The 22,474-nt window shown below is 39.0% G+C and overlaps 1 protein-coding gene across 2 annotated transcripts in view; it reads left to right on the forward strand.

Moving 5' to 3' along the window:
• The window catches only part of BEND5 (BEN domain containing 5), an 851,004-nt gene that overhangs the window by 680,826 nt on the left and 147,704 nt on the right, over positions 1–22,474 (forward strand). For both annotated transcript variants that reach the window (XM_052665964.1, XM_052665965.1), the window contains exon 9: positions 22,319–22,430. In XM_052665964.1, coding sequence (XP_052521924.1) covers positions 22,319–22,430 — 112 coding nt within the window. The remainder of the gene's footprint in view (positions 1–22,318; positions 22,431–22,474) is intronic.

Consider the following 22,474-nt stretch of genomic DNA (forward strand, 5'->3'; position numbering starts at 1 on the left):
CCGTGGGTAGATCTTCTGTCTGCTCTTCCAAGACTGAAAAGAATCAAATGACAAACTGCCAGTCTTTCTCCTTCACTTTCTGGTATGCCCTTGTAAATCTGTATGTCTTCAGCAGCTAAAATCTTTGTTGTTGTTTGTTTTTAATTCTTCCAGTAGAATTTACTTTTACTTCTGGTGTTGACACGACAGGAGAAACTAATGGCCACGTAGGCTTGCTCTTGACATCTTTATCTTGCTGATGCTATACTAACTAGTGCAAGAGAAAAACAGGTTGCACCCAGGAGATACACACCGTTATACTGGTATAAGTGAGAAGCAAACACAATCCTAGCAGACAGTTCTTATTCCTTACATTGGTCACCCTTTCAATTACAGATCTGATCTGCTAAAGTCTTGTCATTCTTATTCTAGTTTCTGTTAATGAAATGCATTTAACTGTCAGCTCTTGTTAACAGTAACAACACAGTAGAAGATTCATAAATTCCCATGGAATTCAAATGACTGCTACTTTAGAGGAACTCAGTCAAGTCCTTTTTCATCTTGAAGTTGCAGGAGAGATAACCTCAGCTGGCTTGATCCAACCAACCTGGATATTTCAAGCAATGAATTTATCTCAGACTTATGTCTGATTCCTGTCTGAAATAATCTAGATCAGTATTCTAAGAACTCTGGGTTTTTCAGGTCCATGTCATCATTGTTGATTGGTTATTTTTGTGAATGGGCAATGCTTCAAGGGAGATATCTATGTGTGTAAATCAAGAAAGATGATTAGTTAGCCACTTTTTAGCTTTCAAATGTAGGTTTATCAAAACACTGTTTACTGAAGATGGAATTCTTTTGCAAGAAGCATGTATACCTGATGATCTCTTGGTCTTCATTAGATACCTGAATGAAAAAAGTTAGACATGCTATCTACTTAAATCATTTAATCCAACACAAGTATCCTACAGGTTAAAGTTCTGGAGACAATTCATTCCTTTCAAATGACAGTTCTATTAGAATCAGTAGGAGCTGGAGGCTCTTTGTTTCAACTGTCCAGTGCAGAGGGCTTTAAGCTTTAATACCATGTGAGCTTAATAGGATACAGAAGAAACATCACAGGAATAGAACTTCATAATCCATTTAATTTTTGCTGATACTTTCCTGAAAACTTGTATTAAATAGAAGGTCTTAGTTTTAGGGTATATGCATTTTAATTTGTAGTTGTACAAGGTCCATAGAAGCAGGATGAAGCCATTTTGATCATTGCTATAATGATCAGAACAGATTTGTACCCACCATTCCTGAATGGCTACTTAGACATGGAGTTTTGTTTTAGCAGTCAGATAAGGAGTAATAAACAAACAAAACCTTTTTTCTCTTTTTAATTGAAAACATACACTCTCTAACCTATAATATAAAAGCGGTAGTGGGAATGACTAATTGAGTTGAAAGCAGGCCATGAATAAGTGTTGGCGTGTACAAAGTAAATACTATAAATGTGTTCTTTATAAATGGATCTCCCAGATACTCTACACCTTTTTTGTTTAGTGCTGGAAACAATTCTGTATTTTCCCTATATCTAGGGACAAAAACTGTGTTAAAATCTGAACTCTTGAATAGACTCAATCTGACTTTGACCAGTTGTCCAAAGTAAAGCCTGGTGTTTAGTTTTGTCAGGGGAATATTTTGTGGTTGGTCATCTTAATTAAAATGGTCACCTGAACTACTCCATGTATGTGTTTATGCTACTATTTTATTTAAGACAAGTTTTCTTACAAATTAGAACTGTTGCCAACTATAAATTGAAAAAACATATGGTAGAGATGCCAAACAGTCATTTCCATGGTTGGAACTATTACAATATAACTGGTTGATATTAGGAGCTTTATTTTATTCCACTCCATGTTTCTGAAACATTACTTCAAGAAAATGGCAAAGGATGAATGAGCATCCTTGCTCTTTATATGCACCTGTGCCTTTTTGACTATGTCTTGATGGAGCAGGATGATGCAAACAGCCAGCTGGGCAGTGCAGTTCCACTTGTGAAGAAAGCCTTGGATTTGGAAGCTGGATCTCAGGTTTTCATAAGCAGAGGGTGGTTCTCAGGTGCCATGGTTTTAGTTTTTGACAGTGAGATATGTCAAATGATTCTGGGATCCAGATGAGGATTGTTTAGCTTTTTTTTGTTTTGTTTTGTTTTTAATTCGAGCACATCTTGAGATCAAGCACCTAAATAGCTGATTGTGAAATTTTGAGCTTTGGAGTTGGAATTGTAGCTTCTCAATGGTGCTTTGTAAAGACTCTACAGTTAGTTAAGATAAATGGATTTTCATATCCATGGGGCTTTCTCTTTTGATTCCTATTTTACTGCGCATTTTATTTAGATGCACATGTATTGGTGGCCTTGTACATGCTTCTTGGTGGGATTTCTCATCTTCTGCAGGCCAGACACCCAGTTCTGCTGTATAAATGTTGGTAATGGCTTGGCTTCCTAACACAGCTGCTGCCATCCGATTTTGTTCCTTTGTGTGAATGAGTCCAATAGGACAAGCAAGCCTAAACCAGCTGCAAGTAAAATTTCACTGGGGATTGCCTGCAGGCATAAGTACATCAGTGTTGAGACTGGAGCAGCTGCCTCTGTCCTGTTTGCTAAGGATGTGTTTTGGGGCAGGATGAGACATCTTGGGATACGTGGCATATGAGGAATGAAATTTGGAGGAGAGCACTCAGCCGCATGACAGCATTATGCCTTAATGTACTTTGTTTTTTTCTCTTTTTCTTGAGACTGTTGAACTTCTCCAGAGCTTGGAATCCTGAGCTTCTCTCTCTGCTTTAAAAAAAAAGAAAAGAAATCTTTGGCAAATATCATTGCAGATGTTTCCCTTTGTTAAATATTTTGTTTAATCAGTGGAAGGTTGCTTCTGAACTATCATTAAAGATTACCAACTAGTAAAGGGCTTTCTGTTAAAGGGCACAATTGGATAATGCCCTTAATAATATATTTTAACTATTGATTAGCGCTGAAGTGGTCAGGAAGTTGGACTTGATTTTTGTAGGTCCCCTTCAATTTAACTATTCTGTTCTAATTCTTGAGGTATCCCTATAGTTATCCTGCAAATAAGTCGATGTGGTTTTATCTGAGATTGTATTTCTGGGAGCAGTTTTGATGCCATCACACATCGTGGTAGTTTCTGCAATAAATATTTAGGTCTGCAAGTAACAAGAACGTCAGAACTGCGTGTTTCAAGGCTCTACTGGAGACTACTTCCAGTCATTCTATAAGGTCAACATGCTTTGAGTTGTTTTCAGAACTCTATCACAAATTTTTTAATAACTAAATTCCTTTTGAAGAGAGTGTCATTTAATGGGCATTTGCCTGTGTAGCATGTCTCTATAACTATGTAGGAGTCTCACAGTCTTTTAATCTCTGAAAAGGATGGACAGCAGGCTTTCATTATATTGAACTGAACAGGAGGGAAGGTGCTGTCATGTGCTTTTTTCTCTTTCTCTGAAATACTAAATCTGCTGCCCAGAGATTAGGAGTAAAGGCCTGGCTCCTCAGGGAGGACTCAGTGCAAATTCGCGAATTTATTTTGGCATTTAAATTAGCTTTCAGCTAAGGATGCTTCCTTATTTTATATACTTGAACTACAGCTACTCTGGGGTGTGTATTTAAAGTTAATCTGTGTCAATTATTTCAGCAACATGTTGTGGGACAGAGCCTGGTAACAAGAAATTAAGAATTAGCTATCTTACAATAGGCTGAGTCTGTTGCAGACAAGGACCTGACTTCTTCCACCTACAAAATATAACAAATGTGAGCTCCAGTAGGAAATGAGAGAAGATTGCTACTAGTGTGGGACACGCTTTTTGTGTTGACCTTTGACTTGAGTAGCTACAAAGTTCAGGAGACTTTTGGCAATGGTGCTGAGGGGCAGAATCATAATAACATCTGATACTCTGTATTATTCCTGAGCAATAAATGGGGCTGGAGTGTAAGAGCTGAAATTTGCTCTGGGCATAGATGATCATTTGCTAAGAAGGAAAGTAGCAGGTTGTTCTCGCATGAAGTGTGTAGCTGGAAACCAAACTGTCCTGTCTGGCTGTCTATGTATAGATGCTTGGTGTCATCGAGTTCCGCATTGAAAATAAATAAATACAAATGAAAGTGAGACAAGATTTAAGGGTCTGCTGTGACATTTCAGAGTGCACGAATATTCTGAAGTTCTTTACCATTTTTGGGGCTCCACAAAGTTTAGCTTTCTAGATCAGTTTGGTGTGGCTTTTTAAAAGTCTACAACAGCATGCTTTACTCCCAAACCATCAATAGCATTTTGCAGCACTTGGCTCCCTGCTGACCAGGGGTTCTTTTTATAATAAACACATTCAGTAAACAGAAAACTTACTGAGGGAATGATACAAAATTACAGAAGCAATAATTACACTCACTCATGTCAGAGCTCTCTTACAACAAGAAATAATAATGAAACAACATTTACTTTATCCTTTTTCAGGGGCCAATAAAGGATAATGTGGCCATATTCAAAAAGGATCTTTTTTTTTTTTTTTTTAATACTCTATATTGCCTTCATTAACATTTTTTTCATTTCTTGTTTTATAACCCTTTTAATTGAAAGGGGTGGGAAGAGGGGGGAAGCATATGAAGGGCATGTTTTGGAGAAACAACAACAACAAAGTTTCCTCCTAAACATTATTGGTTTCACTATAATACCGAGAATACTGCTGCCACTCCATCATACTGCTGTGGATTAGTGATTTCATTAAAATATTTTGTTGAAGGTCTTTTCATAGAGGGCTTTTTGGTTTCATTTTTTGAAATCTCATTTTATCCAATTAACTTTTCTATATCTCTGAGGTTATGCCAGATCGGTGAGACAGTGACTGCTGCTTCCTGGAAAGCCAGATAGAGTAGTAGCACAGGAATCACATAGAATAATAAGGTTCCTTTTGTTGCTTTGTAAGAGTCGAGGAAGATTGGAGTGCCCCTTGGCTGTTGAGACCTTTTGCCACTCTTGAGGTTCCTTGATTAGAATGCTGTGGGAAGGGAAGAGCCATTTGGGTGCTGTGTTGGTGGGTTTTGGCTCTGTACTGAGCTTTGACTATGAATGTGATTTTAGATTTATTCAATACACAGTTGTGTTCTATGTGCTTGCATTTTTAAAAGAAATTAAAATAACCTTGTACGCAGGTTCCTTGGATATAACACAGCATCCAATCAAGAACAGACCTGATACAAGAGAAGACAAGGTAGCAAGCCAGAACTCTTGATGTTTCCCCCAAAGGGTGAGCTCTCAAAAGTTAACCTAATTAAGGAGGGCACTTAGGCCGAGGGGTTAACAGCTGTTCTGGAGGCTACAGAGAGCTCCTTTAGGAGATGAGGTTAGACTTTGGAAATAGTTCCTTGTGGGAGTATTCAGAAAAATTGCTGTACACGTGTGCATGTATGTGTGTGGAATTCAGAATGAAGGGTTTAGATGCAGCAGCATAGACAAGGATGGAAATAGGTCAGTCAGTCGTTTAAGTGCTCTCTATGTGTTCCTTCTCTGTGACAGCTCTGAGTAGCAGTTGGAAGACAGCCTGGGATTTCATTTAAAAGCATGAACCAGAAGAAAAAGAAAGGAGGGGGACATTTTGCTTGTTTTGATGCCCACGTGTCCCATTTTCAATTATTCCTCTCATCCACACTCACTCGGATGCAGTGAGATGCCTACAAATGAGCCGTGAGAGAATTTCAAAGGTTTGGATGCTCCATTCGCAGAACTACATGGAAAAGAAAAAAAAGAAAAGAAAGGAAAAAAAAAAAAAAAAAAGGAAGAGAAAATAAACTTGTACACTTCCTTGTTGTGAAAATATGGCTTGAAATTGCTTGAGGACAGTGTCCCTTGGGGTTTTAGTGTTTTGAAAAACATGAAGGACTTTGTGTACCTGATTAGGGGTTTGCTACTTTCAGTTGTCAGATCTTGCACTGTAGATTTGAATTTCTACATAGTAGGTATAACACACTTAAGTACCTTTTATAAAATACAAGATTGCTATGTTCTCTTTCTTGTTAGCAGCTACTTCATAAATTGTAAAATGAAATTGAAACCAGAATCAGATTCACTTTGTTTAGCTTTTAGCCAAAAGTCAGTCATCTGCTCTAGCCTGATGTCTTAGAGCTGTCTGTGTTCGGCAGCACAGTCCCAGGTGAAGTAAGTTGCTGTCTGGATGGATTACAGTGAGGTTGATCTGCCCTCCTTAAGGTGTTTAACATGAGTCAGAAGGTCTGCTCTCCAGCTAGAGTAAATTTACTGATGTCCTTGTGTATAGAGCAACTCAACAGAGTTGCACAGACTGATACGCTCACTGGATCAGGCCCACTGTTGTTGGGTTCATATGTGTGTATTCTATTGGTGCATTTTTGTCACTGTTAACTGTAGCTCTACCATTCTCTACTGGTATTCTCTTAATCTTGACATAATTCAAAACCCAATTTTGTCTAATTTTTTTCCTGGCAACCTGGCATTTGTTATGACAGAAGTAGACACATTTGTGGGTTCAGTTTGCACAATGCTCTAGAAATAGATTCAAAAGCCAGACTTGGTGATTGCTCCCATTCTCCATATGTCATAAGCAGTCAAATAATAATTTTGCTCAAATGTCCCTTTCTTGTAGTCATGGATTAGTAAAAGCACACTGTGTTTGCAATAGGACTTTGGTTTTTATAACTTTATTTTTCTGTTTGAACAAACCATGAGCCATGTTAGTCATCCCAGTGTGAGCAGCATAGCCACAGGGATGGCTGCTGAGTGCATGTTGTGTCTGCACTTGGAATGCCATTGTTCACAAATGGGAGTCCTGACTTCTAATTCCAAGAGTAAGGGAGATCAGAAGAGCTGTGGCCACAAATTTGGAGGGAAAAGATTTTGTCATCTTTGAAAACTGTCCAAGTAATTGTGCTGATTGTCATAGGTAAGATTCCTTTCAGTTTTCAATAATATGCTTGTATATTGTTCATTACAGGGGAGCAGTTTCAAATATTTTTGAAGGAGAAAAAAGTTGATAATTGGCCTGTTTATGCTTTACATCTATCTCTGAACCCCTGTCTGATAGTCATCCTGTCAGAATTGTCAAGAGAAGTAAAAAAGCAAACATCCTTTTTGTCCCTAATGTAATAGTGTTTTTCAGTTACACTTGTGTATTGCATCCCAGTGAATGGGGGTAAATATGTAGTGTTTGTGGCAAGTAGGGCTCTTGTCTTTATTCATTTTCTTCACTCCTATACACACTGGGTAAGGTGCTCTAAGAGACATCGGCATGAATTTGCTTTTATCTTAGCTAAAGTTGCCTGCATCAGTCTAGGGCAAGTTGCTTCTTCATGTCTGGAGATAGTTTGGCTAACCTGACTTGTTTAGCTGTCCTGCGACCTCCTCATGAATGCTATTTGCTCTTTACTTCTGCCTTGATAATTGCCCATGAGAAAACATGAGTAAATTTGGAGCTGGGGTTCTCTTCTGGTAAAGGAGAATCACTGAGGCATCTTAAATCCTTACATGAGTATCTTGGACCTTAAACGTTCAAATGAAATTCTTGTGAGGATATGCTGTTTCGGTACATTTGTTACTTACAGCTGATGGTCTGTCTGGGTTTTCTGTGGGAATGACCTTGCTTGGAATAGCAATGTCTTGTTTGCTGGCTGTAACCCAGAAGCATGGAGGATACACACAGTCAGAATAAACCAAACATTTTTCTGCTTCTTGCAGGGAGGGACATGATTTATTTATTTTTCTTCAGAGACCTGATTTGCTATTTGTGACTCTGTCAGACAAGTCCAGCATGATCTTGTATGATTCATTCAATCTCTCTCTGTTTCTCAGTCGTCTTAGTTGCAAAGTGAGACTAATACCATGCACCTGCCTTGCTGCAGCTCTGGAGAATATTTCATTAATGCCTGTGAAGTGTTCCAAAAACCAATGAAATGCAAACCATGGATGTCTGAGTTTTAGGGGCTTTGATTAAGCTCTTGAAGTACAAAGTCTTTAGTTCTGAAAGTTGAGGAAACTGTAGAACTGTAATGTCTGAATGCAAAATCTCCATCCCTAATTACAGGCTATGTGAAATGGCTCATAGTTTAATAGACAGTGAAGTTCAGGTCAATGTTGTGTACCTAGACATAAACTAATTAGCCACATCGTGCAGTGAAATGGTCTGTTTGATAAGAATTGGTCTGTTTGATATTGCATTCTTGGGATCTAAGGGAAATGGAACATATCAGTAAGCCTGTAACTAAAGTGTGGATCTCTGTGAGGGTGGGGAGAACAGAGAACATGACGATGGATGTGATTATATTAGCCTGCATGGTGAGGACATCAGGTATTTATGCTTCCTACCTGACCAGGATTAGATACAGGATGAATTCCTCTTAAGATATTTTCTCTTCTTGATGTTTTTTTTTTTTTTTTCTTTCTTTTCATCCTTCCTCCTACAGAAAAATGTTTCTTCAAATTTTTGTTACGTATAGTTTGTTAGAACGTGATATTTTTGCTTCTGGTACTAGCATATGGATTTCTGTGTGTGTGACAAAATAACACTTCACTTAGGAATTTTTGTTCCACCTGTTGTTGCTCAAGATCCTCAGTTTTAAATCCCTCTTTTTAGTTGGAATTGCTTTCAGGCATCTACTGTGACACTTGACGTTGTTACAAAAAAAGTAAAAATTCAGCAGCGTAATTTCAAGTGTCTGTCCAGATATCAGACCTTTCTTTTCTGTAGAGTTTTCTATCACCTTGCATTGTGCTAAACAATAATACTAATCCATTCAATCACCTGGAGTATTTCGCTAATCTGTACTTATCCTTTGAAGCTATCTTCAGTATTTAGATAGGAGATGCAAGCTGAGACCAGGGAAATACAAAGTGATTGTGATGTTCTTTTTCTTTTGAAGGAAGCATTTGGTGTCATCTCTCTTAAATGCACATGCTTTCCAATTCGGTGTCATGTTATTGATAATCACAGACTATTTCTGTGCCCTGCTTTTGTTTAGGAGCTCTTACAAATCAGGCTTGTGAATTTTTCTTTCCTTCCTATGGCATGGCATTAGCATGCTTATTTCTTTGTGTAGCAGTGACATTAGCATATTACTTATTGTATTTAACCTCCTCTGTTGGGATATTTTACTCAGTGTTGTGTGGTGTCTTATCTTATGGCCTTATGGGTTTCACTATGATGTGATTTATCTCATTTTGTGTACCTTTCACTGTATTTTTATCAGATGATTAGAAAACAAATGGAATTAATGGAAGAAAGTACCAGTGCACTTCATCTGAACAAAACAAAACTTTGTATAAGAAAGTAAGAAAGTATGCAGGAACATGCCCAAATTTTTGAAGATATATTTTGCAGAAAAAAAACAAAAACAACTCTTATCTTTCTCCACCTGAATTTTTCATCTTCCTTCTCATCATTTCTAATTGTGTTGCCAAAACTGCTTTCTCAGCTTTAAAAATCTTTCTAGAATTAAATGGCTTCTGGATCTTGACAATGCAATGTTTTGATGCATGTGTTTGTCACATCCTGATTAGATTGGCATAACTCCTGCTCTCTCAGCCCCATCTCAAAACTCAATTCATAAAATGGAGTTTCATACAAGATGCTACCGCTAGGGTGACAAAACAGTGAAATTCAATCATACCATACGTAAGTTATCCATTTTCCAGAGGCTGATGGGAGAAGTTGAATTGTCAGGGCTCTTATGAGCTGCTTTACTTTGTTTTCCTTTGTCTGTTCTTGTCTTCCAGGCTTCAATATATTTTCTTTCTAATGGAAGAAAGTCATTTTCATCTCGTCTTTGTTCTGGCCACAGAACTATTGTTTCCACGTGTTACCATTACAGGTGAACCACTTAATTTTGAAAGCCTTAAATTTGTTTACTTAGATCTTCTCTTTCAAGCTCATTTGTGGTCAGGGTGACCCATTTCACTACTGTCAAAGTTTGTTTTATTTGATTAATTCCACCCTGTGAGTTTGAATGTGAATTTCAGATAGGGATACCACAGTGTTCTTGGCAAGCATTCAGGTCAAGCCAGTAGAGAAGAACAATTTGATTTTGAAAGTAGTAAATTGCTCTTTTCTCCACATGCCTCCAGCAATCCCATTTCATGGGCCTTAAGAACAAGTTGCTTTGAAATTCTGTTGCAAAGGAAAAACAAGAGTCCACTTCCAAAATACTTAAGGTGGAAGCACTAACTCCCAAAATCAAAGAACTGCTTCGGTCCACACTGGAAGACACAGCACTTGGATCCTTGTCTTAGCTTGAACAAAGCACGTATCAGCATCATGGAGCAGCTTTCTGTTCTTGCATGCCGAATATGGAAGCATTTCTCCATGCAAAGTATAGCTGAAGGGGCCGATTCCTGAACCCCACTGGGAAGATGGCACAGTGGGATGGGGTGATGCACTTAGGTTTTGCTTCCTCATATTAGAAGCAGATGGATCATGGATGTAGTCTGAACTAATATTCCACGGCTTTTTCAGTTATGCTTCAAGATGAGCTTACCATGGGAGGCACTGCTGGTGCTGAAGCAGTGAGTAACAACTATGCAGTGCCTCATTGCTTTTAATGTTGAGAGAATAAGGAAGCTAATGGGAAAGTCTGCTGGGAAGGTGGGATTTAGATTGTCTGCTTACAGCTTAAATGAGTGTCTATACAAATCTGGAACAGAAGAAAGCTCTCTAATCGCTTAATGATCACTACAAGATCATTGCACTGTCCCATTAAAACCTTAGTCCCATGTCAGCTTGAATATGGGCAGAAGATGAATTTGTGAAAAACAACATGTTGGGGGGAAAATAAAAAATTCATTTAGGCTTTTCAGATTCATAAAGAGCCTTAGCTGAGTGTAAGCTCTTTAGAAGCTATTCCTGTGGCTTTCTCTAGAATCTGTTCACTCATTCTGAATTTTAACTCAGATTTCTAAAAGGTCATGTTTGTTAAGGAGAAAGCAACATTTGACAGGGCTGACTTATTTTTTAACAGTCTCGGGGGTAGCGGGGTAGGAGAATTCCACTTACAGCCCAGTGAATGAAACAGGCAAGCTTCATCTTTGCTTCTAACTTTCCTAAGGCTTTCAACAGTTTTTAAAATGTTCTCTTCGCTCCAGGCTCCCTACTTCTCAGTCTCTCTGTGTCTAGAGGACACTGTCAATATCCTCCTCCCACCTCTATATTCTAAGGATGAATTGTTTCATGTTTGTTTATGCTAAGCCATGAAAGCTTGAAATTGAAATCTGTTTGCTCCTCCACTTCCCACTCATATATGTTCTCATTCATTGTACATTTTTGCTATAGGATTGTATCTCAGGAGTGCTGAACAGTGTTAGACTGCAAATATGGATAAAGAAAAATAAATAATTCCAGAGGCCTCTTGTGAAGCCTGCTGTCCCACAGATGGGTTCTCTGGTGTCTACTGAGCTAAGAGCAGTAATTGAAACTTTCCCTTTATTTAGGGATTTTCACAGAATTAAATGAAAAAGATATTAATGTGGACTTCTGGAGGTTTTCAGTCTGACTCCTATCTGAAAGAAGAGCTAGCCCTAGTGTTATATTTGTTTCTTAAGGCTTTTTCCAGTCGCATGTTGAAATTCTCTGGATAGAAATGCATGGTTTTTTGGCTTGTTTATTGTGGTGGTGTTGTTTGTACGTTTTTAACATTCGGATTCTCTGTTGCCTAATAAAAGTCTTAGTTCATTAAGTAATATTTTCTTCAGTAGAAATGATCATAGGAGCAGCCTTTTTTCTTCTGCTTAGTTGCCTATGTTCATAGAAATTAAAAGATCTGGAAGTCTTTGACATTGTTGTCATCCACTGACACAAAAATTCCTGGAAGATAACATAGGCACAAACGGTGTGATCCAACCAGCCATTTCATTTAGCTTGCAGGATACAAGTCATAGGCAAAAAGTGCTGCGTACTGCAGCATGCACAACCATGTCAGCATTTGTATTTTTTTTTAACCCCAAGATTGTTTTGAATTGCATATCCTTCCACTGCTGCAGCATCTTAAATTTCACATATAACATACTTGAGGTGATGAATACTTGTTCTCTTAATAGGGGATGATATTGGCTGGCTTTTGCACTTGTGATGTTGACAGCAGCAGGCAAGAGAATTTCTCGGAGATGGTACTGAAGCAATTGCAAGCTTTCTTATAAAACTTGACTGAAGTTATACTGAAGCCATACTTCAGTTTTTGATCAATGGCATACAAGGTTTCTGGGAAACTTAACATATGGCCAAGAACTTCTGTTTCATTTTGCTGGCATAATTTTAGTATTCCTACGTATCTTAGTGCTTTAACATCCATTAATAATTTGTCTGATTGAATGGACAGTTCACTAGAAAATATTAAAGACTGTGATGCCAGGGAGATGCAGTTAGACTGAGAGAAGTGCTCATCTTTGACAGTTATGGAGCTCTCTGGCTGCCAAAGTTGGAAAGCAAAGTTTCTAAGGATGAGAAGAGAGGTAGAAAGCCAGACACAGTGGTGTGTCATAATCTCATATTGGATGATCTCTTTAAGGATTACATAAGAAAAAAGCATCAGTTCTGCATGGCAGGTTTAACTCAAGTATCTGGACTGACAAGAAGCTTTTCACTCATAAATATTTAGGCAACACTGTGGCTTTTTTGATCAACAAGTATAATGTAAGAAGTAGGATAATAAGTATGCTAAGATCAGCTTCCACCTGAAATCTCTCCTGGTCTGCATGGATAAAGGTTACCAGCAAATTTAATTTGGCATGGTGCTTCATCCTCAGCTCCTTTATTCAGATGTTGCATGTCCTCTGAAACAGTTGTATTCTTCTATAAATCACAGGAAAATGTATAATACTAAAAATTTTTATTAACAGATAGGCAAAAAAAGGGTTTTCTGGCCATTTTACCCCCAAGTGCTTGTTTTCAATGGATAGCAACAAAAAAAAGTGAATGCTCCAAATCCCTGAATTTTTTTTCGGATTTAACATTCTCATCAGGATTCTCAGACTAATCTTTCACTGTACCATTATTCATTGCAATGAGATGTTTTCAGTGCACCAGAAACAAAATGTGTAGTTTCAGCTTGGCTTAGTATCAAATCACATTCTGCTGGTGCGTTGCAGTGATTCATAGGAGTTACACTTTGAGTGCTTTTACATTCCCATTCTGCATCAGACAAGCATCCATTTTAGACAACTGACCCCCTATCTCATGCAATGGCACCAGATCTCCTCCTACATTGTTTTGACTTAGTAAGAGGAGATGCTGTGGGGTAATATAAGAAGTAAATCTTTGCCAGGTAGCTTGCTGTCTAGGGCATGTAGCATGGGATTGGTCACATGCAAATTCCCATTTCTACCAATGGGACTGGTGGAAAATGCAAAGCTAAAGTGATCTGAGGTAGAAATTGGTAATAGAACAAAGACCACTGTGCTGTCAAAGAGTTCCTCCTTTTCTGTGTTGTTTGGGCTGAGGCAATACCATGCAGTGAAGCTCAGATGGTAAAACTCTGCCCCTTAAATTAAGAAGTGATTGGAAAAGATCTGAGCCTGATTTAACTTCCTTTGAAAGCATCTGGGCTTTTTTGTTGATTGCAATCAGTGGCAGATCAGGGCTTTATAGTTTGCCTGCCATCTTCTGAAATGTTATGTGACAAACTTGGCGCTGATGTTATTTCAGTTATGAAGTGTTTACTATTTTATTGTAGCAGTGATTATGGGAAGAACATTTGCATCATGCTCAGAGTTTCTAGTGGACTTTCCAAAGATGTATGCTCTGGTATTTTGTGTGTTGCTGTTTTTTATCTGACTTGGCCATGCTGTCCCTTTGCTAATGTGCAATATTCATCTGGCAGGTTCTAAAACAACCTAATAGAATAAGGTTAATATGCTCTCTTTAATTAGATAGCAATATGTAACACACCCAGTGGGCCAGATGACCTTGAAAAGTAAAGTGAGAACAGAGAAACATTTGAGAGGGGAAAAAAATCTTTAGTTACAGGGAGCTGGGGCTTGAAAGAGCAAGAGGAAACGCTGACATATTTGTATTTATATGTAGATGAGTTGTACATATATATATATAAAGCCTCAGAGAATTTCTCTCATAAAATAGACTGGGATATCTTATTGCTTTTAGAAGCATTTCAGAAGAGAATGTTAAGTGTGAAGTAGTGCAATCTTACTGGAAGTGAACCTCACTAAAATTCAGATTGTGTCAGAAAACTTTCCTGTGATTCCATAAACCACTTAATCTCCATCTACAGAGCCTGATATATCCCCATCACTGGAGTGCCAAAGTACTTCATAATCCTTCATGTATTTCCTCTTAAAACACCATGGAGGGTCAGTAATAAAATTATTTTTACGAGAGGAGAACTTAGGCATTGCAGTTTTTCTGTAGGCTGTATAAGATGTCTCCACAGTCTTATGTTACCACCCTAAGTTAACCACTGGCTTATTTTTCCCTCTTCTGTAATATTATGAAACCTGTAGCTTTGTTCAGGTCTTCATGCAATTGTAAATTCACTTAATAGTGGTAAAGGGACTTCGTATTGGATTGCCTGTTTAACAGATGTATCCCTGACTCTTACCTGCTGCTAGCCACTGATGCATGGATTTTCAGGCAGCGTGCATGGGTTGAGTATCCCTGTGCAGATATGATAAAAGAGCCTTCTCTTCCACCAGCTCAAAATGGATGGATATTTATGTATCCAATCCAAAACACATTTGCAAGAGGAGCTAGTTGCAGATATGGCAAGACTGTGCAGGAATGCAATCAATATACTGGCTGTGTGTGAGTGGGAAATACCTAAGTATATTGGAGCCTGTTAGCAAGGATAGTTCTAAAAGGAAGCCAGCGGTCAAGCTTTATGATGCTGGGCAGTTAAATCTTGCTAGTTAGCATTCAGCTGCAGGTTGCCAGTCCTGTGCTGCTTTACTGTTTGCCATCTCATCAGAATAGAGAATGTCTTCTTGACAGTTTTGGTAATAAGTCAGACTTGCACTTCAGGGTATCAAAGAGGAGAAGGCCTTTGAGATGTGGAGATGGATTTCTTCTAGCCGAATTCTGATATACACCTATTGAAAATGTGTGTGTGTAGCATCACTGTCATAACATAAGTGATGGTTCTGGATGCAAATTGTCTGGCAGCCTGCAGTGTAGTGAAGTAATTGTTTAATGCTATACAGAAGAGTAAGGGCAAGGTCAGGCATGATGCTAACCATGCAAGAGTTAACTGCAGCAGCACTGGAATTAAAAACAAAAACTAAAAATACAGCTGAATTAAGGTATAACTGAAAAACACCCCAAAGCCATATATCATCTATTAATATCTTACCATTTGATAGGAACCTTACCTCCAACTCTCCTAACTCTTAAACTTGGCTGTTTTAAATATTCTTCCCACTCATTCATGTGGTCATTTTAGGCTTTGGATATAGTCAGCTTCAGCTCAAATCAGTATACGGTAGATGCTGAATGCGTAGCATACTATGTAATGTGAAGTTCTCTTAAAATATCTGTCCTTGGCCTTTTGGATATAATGGTCCAAATTCACAGGCACCTCTTATCTCAGTCAGTGTGTTCCAACAATTCTTCTATGGACTGGGACAATGTAGTTCCCTCCTGTATCAGTGGAGTTGGGAAAAGAAGTCCATCAGTGTTTTATACAGCTATTGTGTCTTGCAGTGCTGAGCACTTTAGGAAAGCTGTGAGGAACTGAATAGCTCTGTCTCCAGAACAGCTCTGAGCAGCATGGAGTATGCAGGAGCCTAGGGCTGTGTATCGAGCAATAAGGAAAAGACAAAATATTGAATAATCTGCTCATTAATGAACAGTGTTGATCCTGTGTGCAGAATAAAGTAAGAACCCTGTGGAAAAGCACCCTGTGCTACCATAGTTGAAGGCTGTCAGAATAATGACATATGCAGAGTTGAATGAAGGCTGTATGTATCTGTGCAGCTGTGGCATATCCAAACTTCTTAAAAGCATGGGTTTGCGATGTCAAGGTTTGCTCCTTGAACTGCAGCTTTCCACGTGTCATAGATCTGACAGTAGGAGCTGAACCATCTTTTGGGGCATGTTTGTGTAACACCGGTCTAGAGGGAACACACTACTCCTTTCCTCTTGCCTGAAGGTGAGTAGGGTTAAGTAAGACTGCCAACTTCATCTGACAAGAACTGTGTGAAATAGACATTGTAACGTGGGGGATGTTGGCATACAGCAGCTGGAGTGCTATCTAATGATTGGGAGGTGTCATGTATTTAGAGCATGTCTGTCTTTCTGAAGGGGAAGGTTCTGAGAGATCCTGTGGAAGATGAGAAGAGTTGGGAAGACTGGGAAGGAGGACCTAGGGAATTTGGGCTGCAGGGAGCACTCACAGACGTGGAGATTTGGTAAATTAATCTCATGTGAAGCTAAGATTCTCCTCAGTGCGTTACAGCTTGTGATCCATGAGTTGTAGGTGGCTCTCGGTCTGCATCAGGGAAGCTGCGGTGGTCAATATCTGCAGTGGAAATTTTGGGATCCAAAAGTTGGAGAAAAAACTGCTGTTTTCTCCTCATTAAATGAACTACATACTTTGTTTTGAAAAGGCCAAACAATGAATCAAGCTTGAAAATGGAAGCACTGTAGGCGGTGTCAGTAACATGGTTAAAGCACCTAGGTGTGTTAAATTGATGTGCGTGTGACTCAGCATGCTGCTGGGAGTGGGAGTCCCAGAACACCTTCCTGGGGTGAGACAGAGATGAGCTGCTCCTGCAAAGATCTGCGTGTGGAGGCAGAAACTGACTGCCTCAGAAAGATCCTGGTGAACCTATGGGCACCCTGGGAACGTACTGGGAATGGTGTTTCTTGAAAAGCTGAAAAGTGGACTGGAGAATGTGTAGGGAGAAACTGTGGTGATGATTAGATCTTACCACCTTACACCCCAGATCATTCACAGGGTGGGATTCTCCTCTAAGAGGGATAGGTTTTATTTCCAGTGCTTTGCTTCGTGCCCAGGAGTCTTTCTGGCATTTCTGAGGACTCAGGCTGTGGAGGGAGAGTTTAATACTGGAATTGAGATGTATCCTGCAGATCAGAGAAGGGAGTCTGCCCATGTCAGGTGCAGAGGCATATTCTCCTTGGTGAGTGTGTCTGTAACGTCTATTACCAGCACTGAGAAATGCAAGCATTCATCAGAAAGAGAAAATATCCCTTTGTGTTTATTCTTATTTAACACTGTTTACACAGAAAATGGAGAAACATATCTTTAACCATCATGTACTGTTTAAAATTATGTCAGTACACTATGCAGCAATCATTCTGTAAACATCTACTCCACCGTGTGGTCTCTGGTAGCTAATGCTATTCTGCTCTGTATGGACACTCGTGTTCTGCCTGGAGCACACTGCAGTGGTTATGTTAAATAGCCTTTGTGAAGGTTTCCAGAGCTCTAAATTAAAAATGCAGAAAGCTCGGAAGGAGGGAGAGAGGGATGGGAGAGGGATGCTTTGTAGCTGGAGCGTTAGAATGTCTTGCTACCTAATTGCCTGAGAACATGTGGGCTTGAATGAATCCTCTTTAATGAATAATAGGCAAATGCATAAATCGCAAACCCCAAGCACCCAAATGATGAAATGTGCACTAATGAAGACTCTGACTTCTCCAACAACAGCAGGTGTAGAGTTGATTTGTAAAACGTCGTGAATATAACAGGTTTAAAATGATATATTTATTAAAAGAAACAAGTCTTCCATGTGTTCCTCTTGTATTCACTCATGCTGCACAACTACTCTTCTCGCATGATATTGCAGGCTGCAGATTCTCAGCAGTTTCTTGCTGTTACTCTTGCCTCGAAGAGCAACAATGGAGACCAATTACCCTCTGTCTCCACTTGTATTGCAATAAGCCTGAGGTCCCCCCACTACCTTTTCAATTTCAAATCCTAACCCTGTCAGTAGTGCCATTTGTGGATTTGAACTCCCTGGCTTTATGTGCAGCATTATCTAGAGATTCACCTGGTACTGATCCAATGAACCAACGCAACCTTACAAAGCTGAAGGGAAGAGTGTAGAGTTCTCTTTGTATTAAATCATATGCCATGAAAAAGGATTTCTTTAACTCCTTTCCTCCATTATTCTCTGTATCTCACCTTGTGGAAATGGGTCTGTTAGTGAGAGACTTGGACTCACGTGGTAGGGAAAATGAATGGGGGGCAGGGGGTGGGGAGAAGAACCCAAGAGAAAAGAAGGCAGAGGTTCTGGAGGTTTCTGAAACTTGAAGATTGTAGAAAGTAAAGACATAACTTGAAAGAATAGGAAGCAGCCCTAACAATAAACCTAGCATATGCCTCGATACTAAACCTTCCTCTATTCCAGCAAGAGATGAGAATGTTTTCATTACAGCAGATGTCTAAGAAGTCTGTAAAACCTCTGATAAGTTAAGCCCCCATAGGCAAGGAGGTTCTGTCCAGACAGTTGCCCAGCAAGCTGAATGCAGGTCTGAACATTTTTTGGTTTTACTGAGTTGAGATGGTAACCTCTTGAGATCTGGCTGTCTCCCAAGTAGGGTGGGATAAATACTGCAAAATGTTTCAGTTTCCATTTCAATTTTGAAGCTCATTTGCTTTGACTGAATTTGTACTGTGTTTATGTAAATTTGTAAACACTGTAATAAATTTATCTACTGGTTGGTAGAAAACAGAAATTTTCAAAAAAGACTGAAGAACATTTATGAAGAACAAATTCTAATTCAATCAGAATAACGATAGAACCTGATTTAAATATAAATTGTCAGAAAACAAAAATATGTAAGTGGCACGTATATCTAGCAAACCCTAACTAGCACAGTCCAAAATTCAAGCAATTGTTAACGGCTTAAATATTTCACATGACATATATGTCATTTTTATCAGCAATTACTCTGTAATACAAATATCAGGTTTTCATAGTATGAATTACGTCTGCATCAGGTAGGTGAGGTAATAGCAACAGTTTGCTACTTTGCTTGTTGTAGGAAACTCAGTTCCTCCTGATTACACCTTTCTCTAACCGGTGAGAGTCTGTACATATCATTCTTACCTGTCTCTATGTCAATATTATCTTCCATGTTCATTGGCATGACCTCATGGAATGCAGTATTTTCCAATGCCCTTACCCTGGAGATGTTCACCTCCTTCACCTATCACTAATTTTGAAACCACTTTTGTCTTCTCTTGAGCCTGTTGGAGTCTGTGACATCTCCTGCTTTGTTTTCTTCCTTATCACTCTTCAAATGTTTTTCTTAAACTGGCCTTTGGTAGAATTTATCTAGCTTGGTTTATGTTGCCTTTTTTTTTTTTTTCTCTATCCTCTTATTTTTGTACAGAGTGCGTTAGTTTGATTACTGCACAAAATAAATCTAATCTCAGCAGGAAATATTTGGAAGTCCTTTCCCATTTTGGGAGATACTTAGTCATATTAAGGAACCATGCTGAAGCCACTTGCAGTCAGAGTAAGGGAGAGATCTGGTCTTAAATACTGAAAGATACCCTGTTATATCAGTACATAGCTGTTTCCCTTTGCAGAGCTGATGTTTCCATAGCTTACCTATATTCTCACTTTGCCTACTCGGTGCTTAAAGGAGCAGATGAATAGTTAAGCGATGGAAATAGCATGCAGTGTGTACTAGAAACGAACTGTTTAAAGGTTGGTAGGGGGAATTACAAAGCAGCGCAAGATGCAGTTTTTAAGTTATCCTGAGCTTGCATTGGAGGTACTACCACAAGGGAGATTGCATCATCTGGGAGCAAGAGAGTATAATGTATGCTGGATCTGTAGTAGGCATGTGGGAGACTCTTGCCGTATGTTTTGGTCATGTCCTGATATACGTGAGCTTTGGGAGACAGTTCTACATGTAATAGAGTCAATAATCAAATCTAAAGTAACAAGGAACACAACTTGATGTTACCTTAGAGAGACCACGAGTTTGCAGCAGATAAATAATAAGGATGCGGTAGATACAAATGTGTCTTTAGGCAAAAAGGAAATAAAAAATAGACTTGAAAGAAAAGAAAAAAAGAAAATTCTACACTGTTGCCATACTGGAAAGAAATAGTAATGCCTCCATCAGAAATCAAATTAATTGTTAAATTGATAAAGATGTGATATCACATCAAAGACTGGCTAAATGATATTTGGAAATTGATTTAGGATTCTATTAAATAGAGCTCAGAGGAGCTTCCCAAATGAATAGCTTGTTTGTCAAGTATTGCTTCTTTCTATTTATAAAGACTTGTTGAGCCAAGACAACTATCTTCAGCTATTCTTCTTGCCTGAGCTATGAGATTCATTACTAACAAGAGATTCACAGAAAATTTAGCTATTGCAAAATGCAACACCTGGGTATTTTACAAAAGTTAGATATCACTTACTTCTGTTCCCTGTAGGGATGACTTATACACTGTTATCCAAATAGTCCCAAGCCGAAGATAAGAATATTGACAACCTTGGTGTGAATTTAAAGTTTGCTTTTGCTGCTCTATGGCTTGCCCACCTCTGTGTATTTTGGAGCTAGAGTAAAATCAAAATATGCTTGGTTTTTGTAGTGTTATTAGTTTGAAATATTTAAATGGGAGACTTCAACCATGGGGGCATATGATTTGAGGTTCTGAACTCTGAAGAAAGTTGTCTTGTAGGCTGTGCATGCTGTTTTCTTGGGAATTCTTTCAAAATATAATAAGATTCATGATGATCACCACAGCTTCTGTTTGTTAAATGAAAACTCATTCCTGTAATTCTGTACTTCTACCAGTTTTATCCCAATGTAATTCCACCTATGTCTCTGAAAGTACTTCTGATTTTATATCAATGTCTGTGAGATCAAAAGAAAATAGGATTAGGAGAACCAACTGGAGAGAGAGTTTACATTAAGACAAAAAATAAAAGGAGAGAAAAAAGAGCTTCTATGTTTTGTTTTATGTTGGGGGGAAACAGCAGCCTTAGTTGTCTGCAAAATTGCTGGGGTGTCCAGGCAAGACACACAGCTGTTCTTTGGATGAGCAGACTGGTAATGGCCAAGACAGGGAGGCTATTTTCTCTACTACATCCTGCGTTCATCCCCTCATCTTTCTTAGTATTTCACCTGTCTGTATGCAGCTTTTGTTTGGGATTGATGTATACAGTTGTCTTTTTTGACTGCTAGGGAAGTGAGAGCATTTCCCTTTCTTTTTGCCAATTAAACTGATGTTTTTCAGTCTTCAGATTCTTAAAATTTTTATCAAAAGATAATGCCTCTGGAGTAAATCTCTATTGTTTACATAGGTGTGTTTAAAAGATTAAGGCTGAACAGGCATTTTCATAATAGACCAGGGATCAATGAAAGCCCTTGTTTTCTCAAGAAGATTTAAGGCTTAGCAATGAAGTTGATTTTTTTTGTTTGTATTATGTATAAAGTTGCATTTCTGCCTGGGCTTTTGTTATTTCTGTGGACTTTGTGTAATCTTTCATAAAATTCCTGTTGTGATCTTAGATCACAGTTCCTGACATTCTGCTTCTTCTCACTGGTCCCAAGCTCAGCTTGAGAGAGTAGAAGGGACTTATCTCCCACCTTATATCACTGGCCAGGGATTGTCTGGCTGATCTCTGGAGTAAAAAGGAAAATGATTTCCTTCTTTTGTTTATGTCTCCTCTAGATTTTTAATTTCTTGGGTGTTTCCCCTACCAAGAGCCTCACATTTCAATGGGGCTTCACTCAGAATGGAATATTACTCCATAGGGCCAAGAGCAGCAAAATAGAATATACAGACAGCATACTGAGAGGTATATGAATCAGGGCAGGAAGGAGAAGCCAAGGTGGCATACATGCTTTGCTGCCCACAAGATCCGATGGCCAAAAAGCATTCTAACTTAGTGTCTTCGCTGGCTGACTTTTGTATAGGCAATTGCAGAAGGGGAAAAAACTAAGGCCCTGGGTTAGTGGAGCAGTTACATTCATGCTTTAAATCCTTTAAGCACGTACTTAATGGCCATTGATTTCAATGCTCTTAACAGCTTTGCTGAGTCAAGGCCTGACTGAGTGCAAAGTAAAGGCCTGGAGATGCCCTTCATCCTTGTAGCTGAGGATCTCCAGCTGCAACACGGCACAGATGGGGATCCCCAGACACAGGCAGGTGCCACACTCCTTTTCCACACTCGTGTGGCCAGCTGGTGGAAGGGGAAGGAGAGAGGGAGCATCTGTGCTGGGAAGGAGAAGGAGGCTGAATGAAAGATAGTTCTACATCTGAAGCCAGAATTGTCTGAAGTCCATATATATATTGTTGTTCTTTTTGTCTGTGTGTGCACAGGTGCTCTCTGATGGGTTTTGATTTAAACCGGCACTGGGCAAATCCATCTCCATGGGCTCATCCCACCCTGCATGGAGTGAAGCAGCTCATCGTTGAGATGTACAACAACCCGGTGAGTGGGGAAGGGAACAGCAGCCACTCACCTCGGGTACAGAC

This window comes from Tympanuchus pallidicinctus, unplaced genomic scaffold, assembly GCF_026119805.1.
Source record: "Tympanuchus pallidicinctus isolate F22 unplaced genomic scaffold, pur_lepc_1.0 scaffold7, whole genome shotgun sequence".
Classification (NCBI taxonomy): domain Eukaryota; kingdom Metazoa; phylum Chordata; class Aves; order Galliformes; family Phasianidae; genus Tympanuchus; species Tympanuchus pallidicinctus.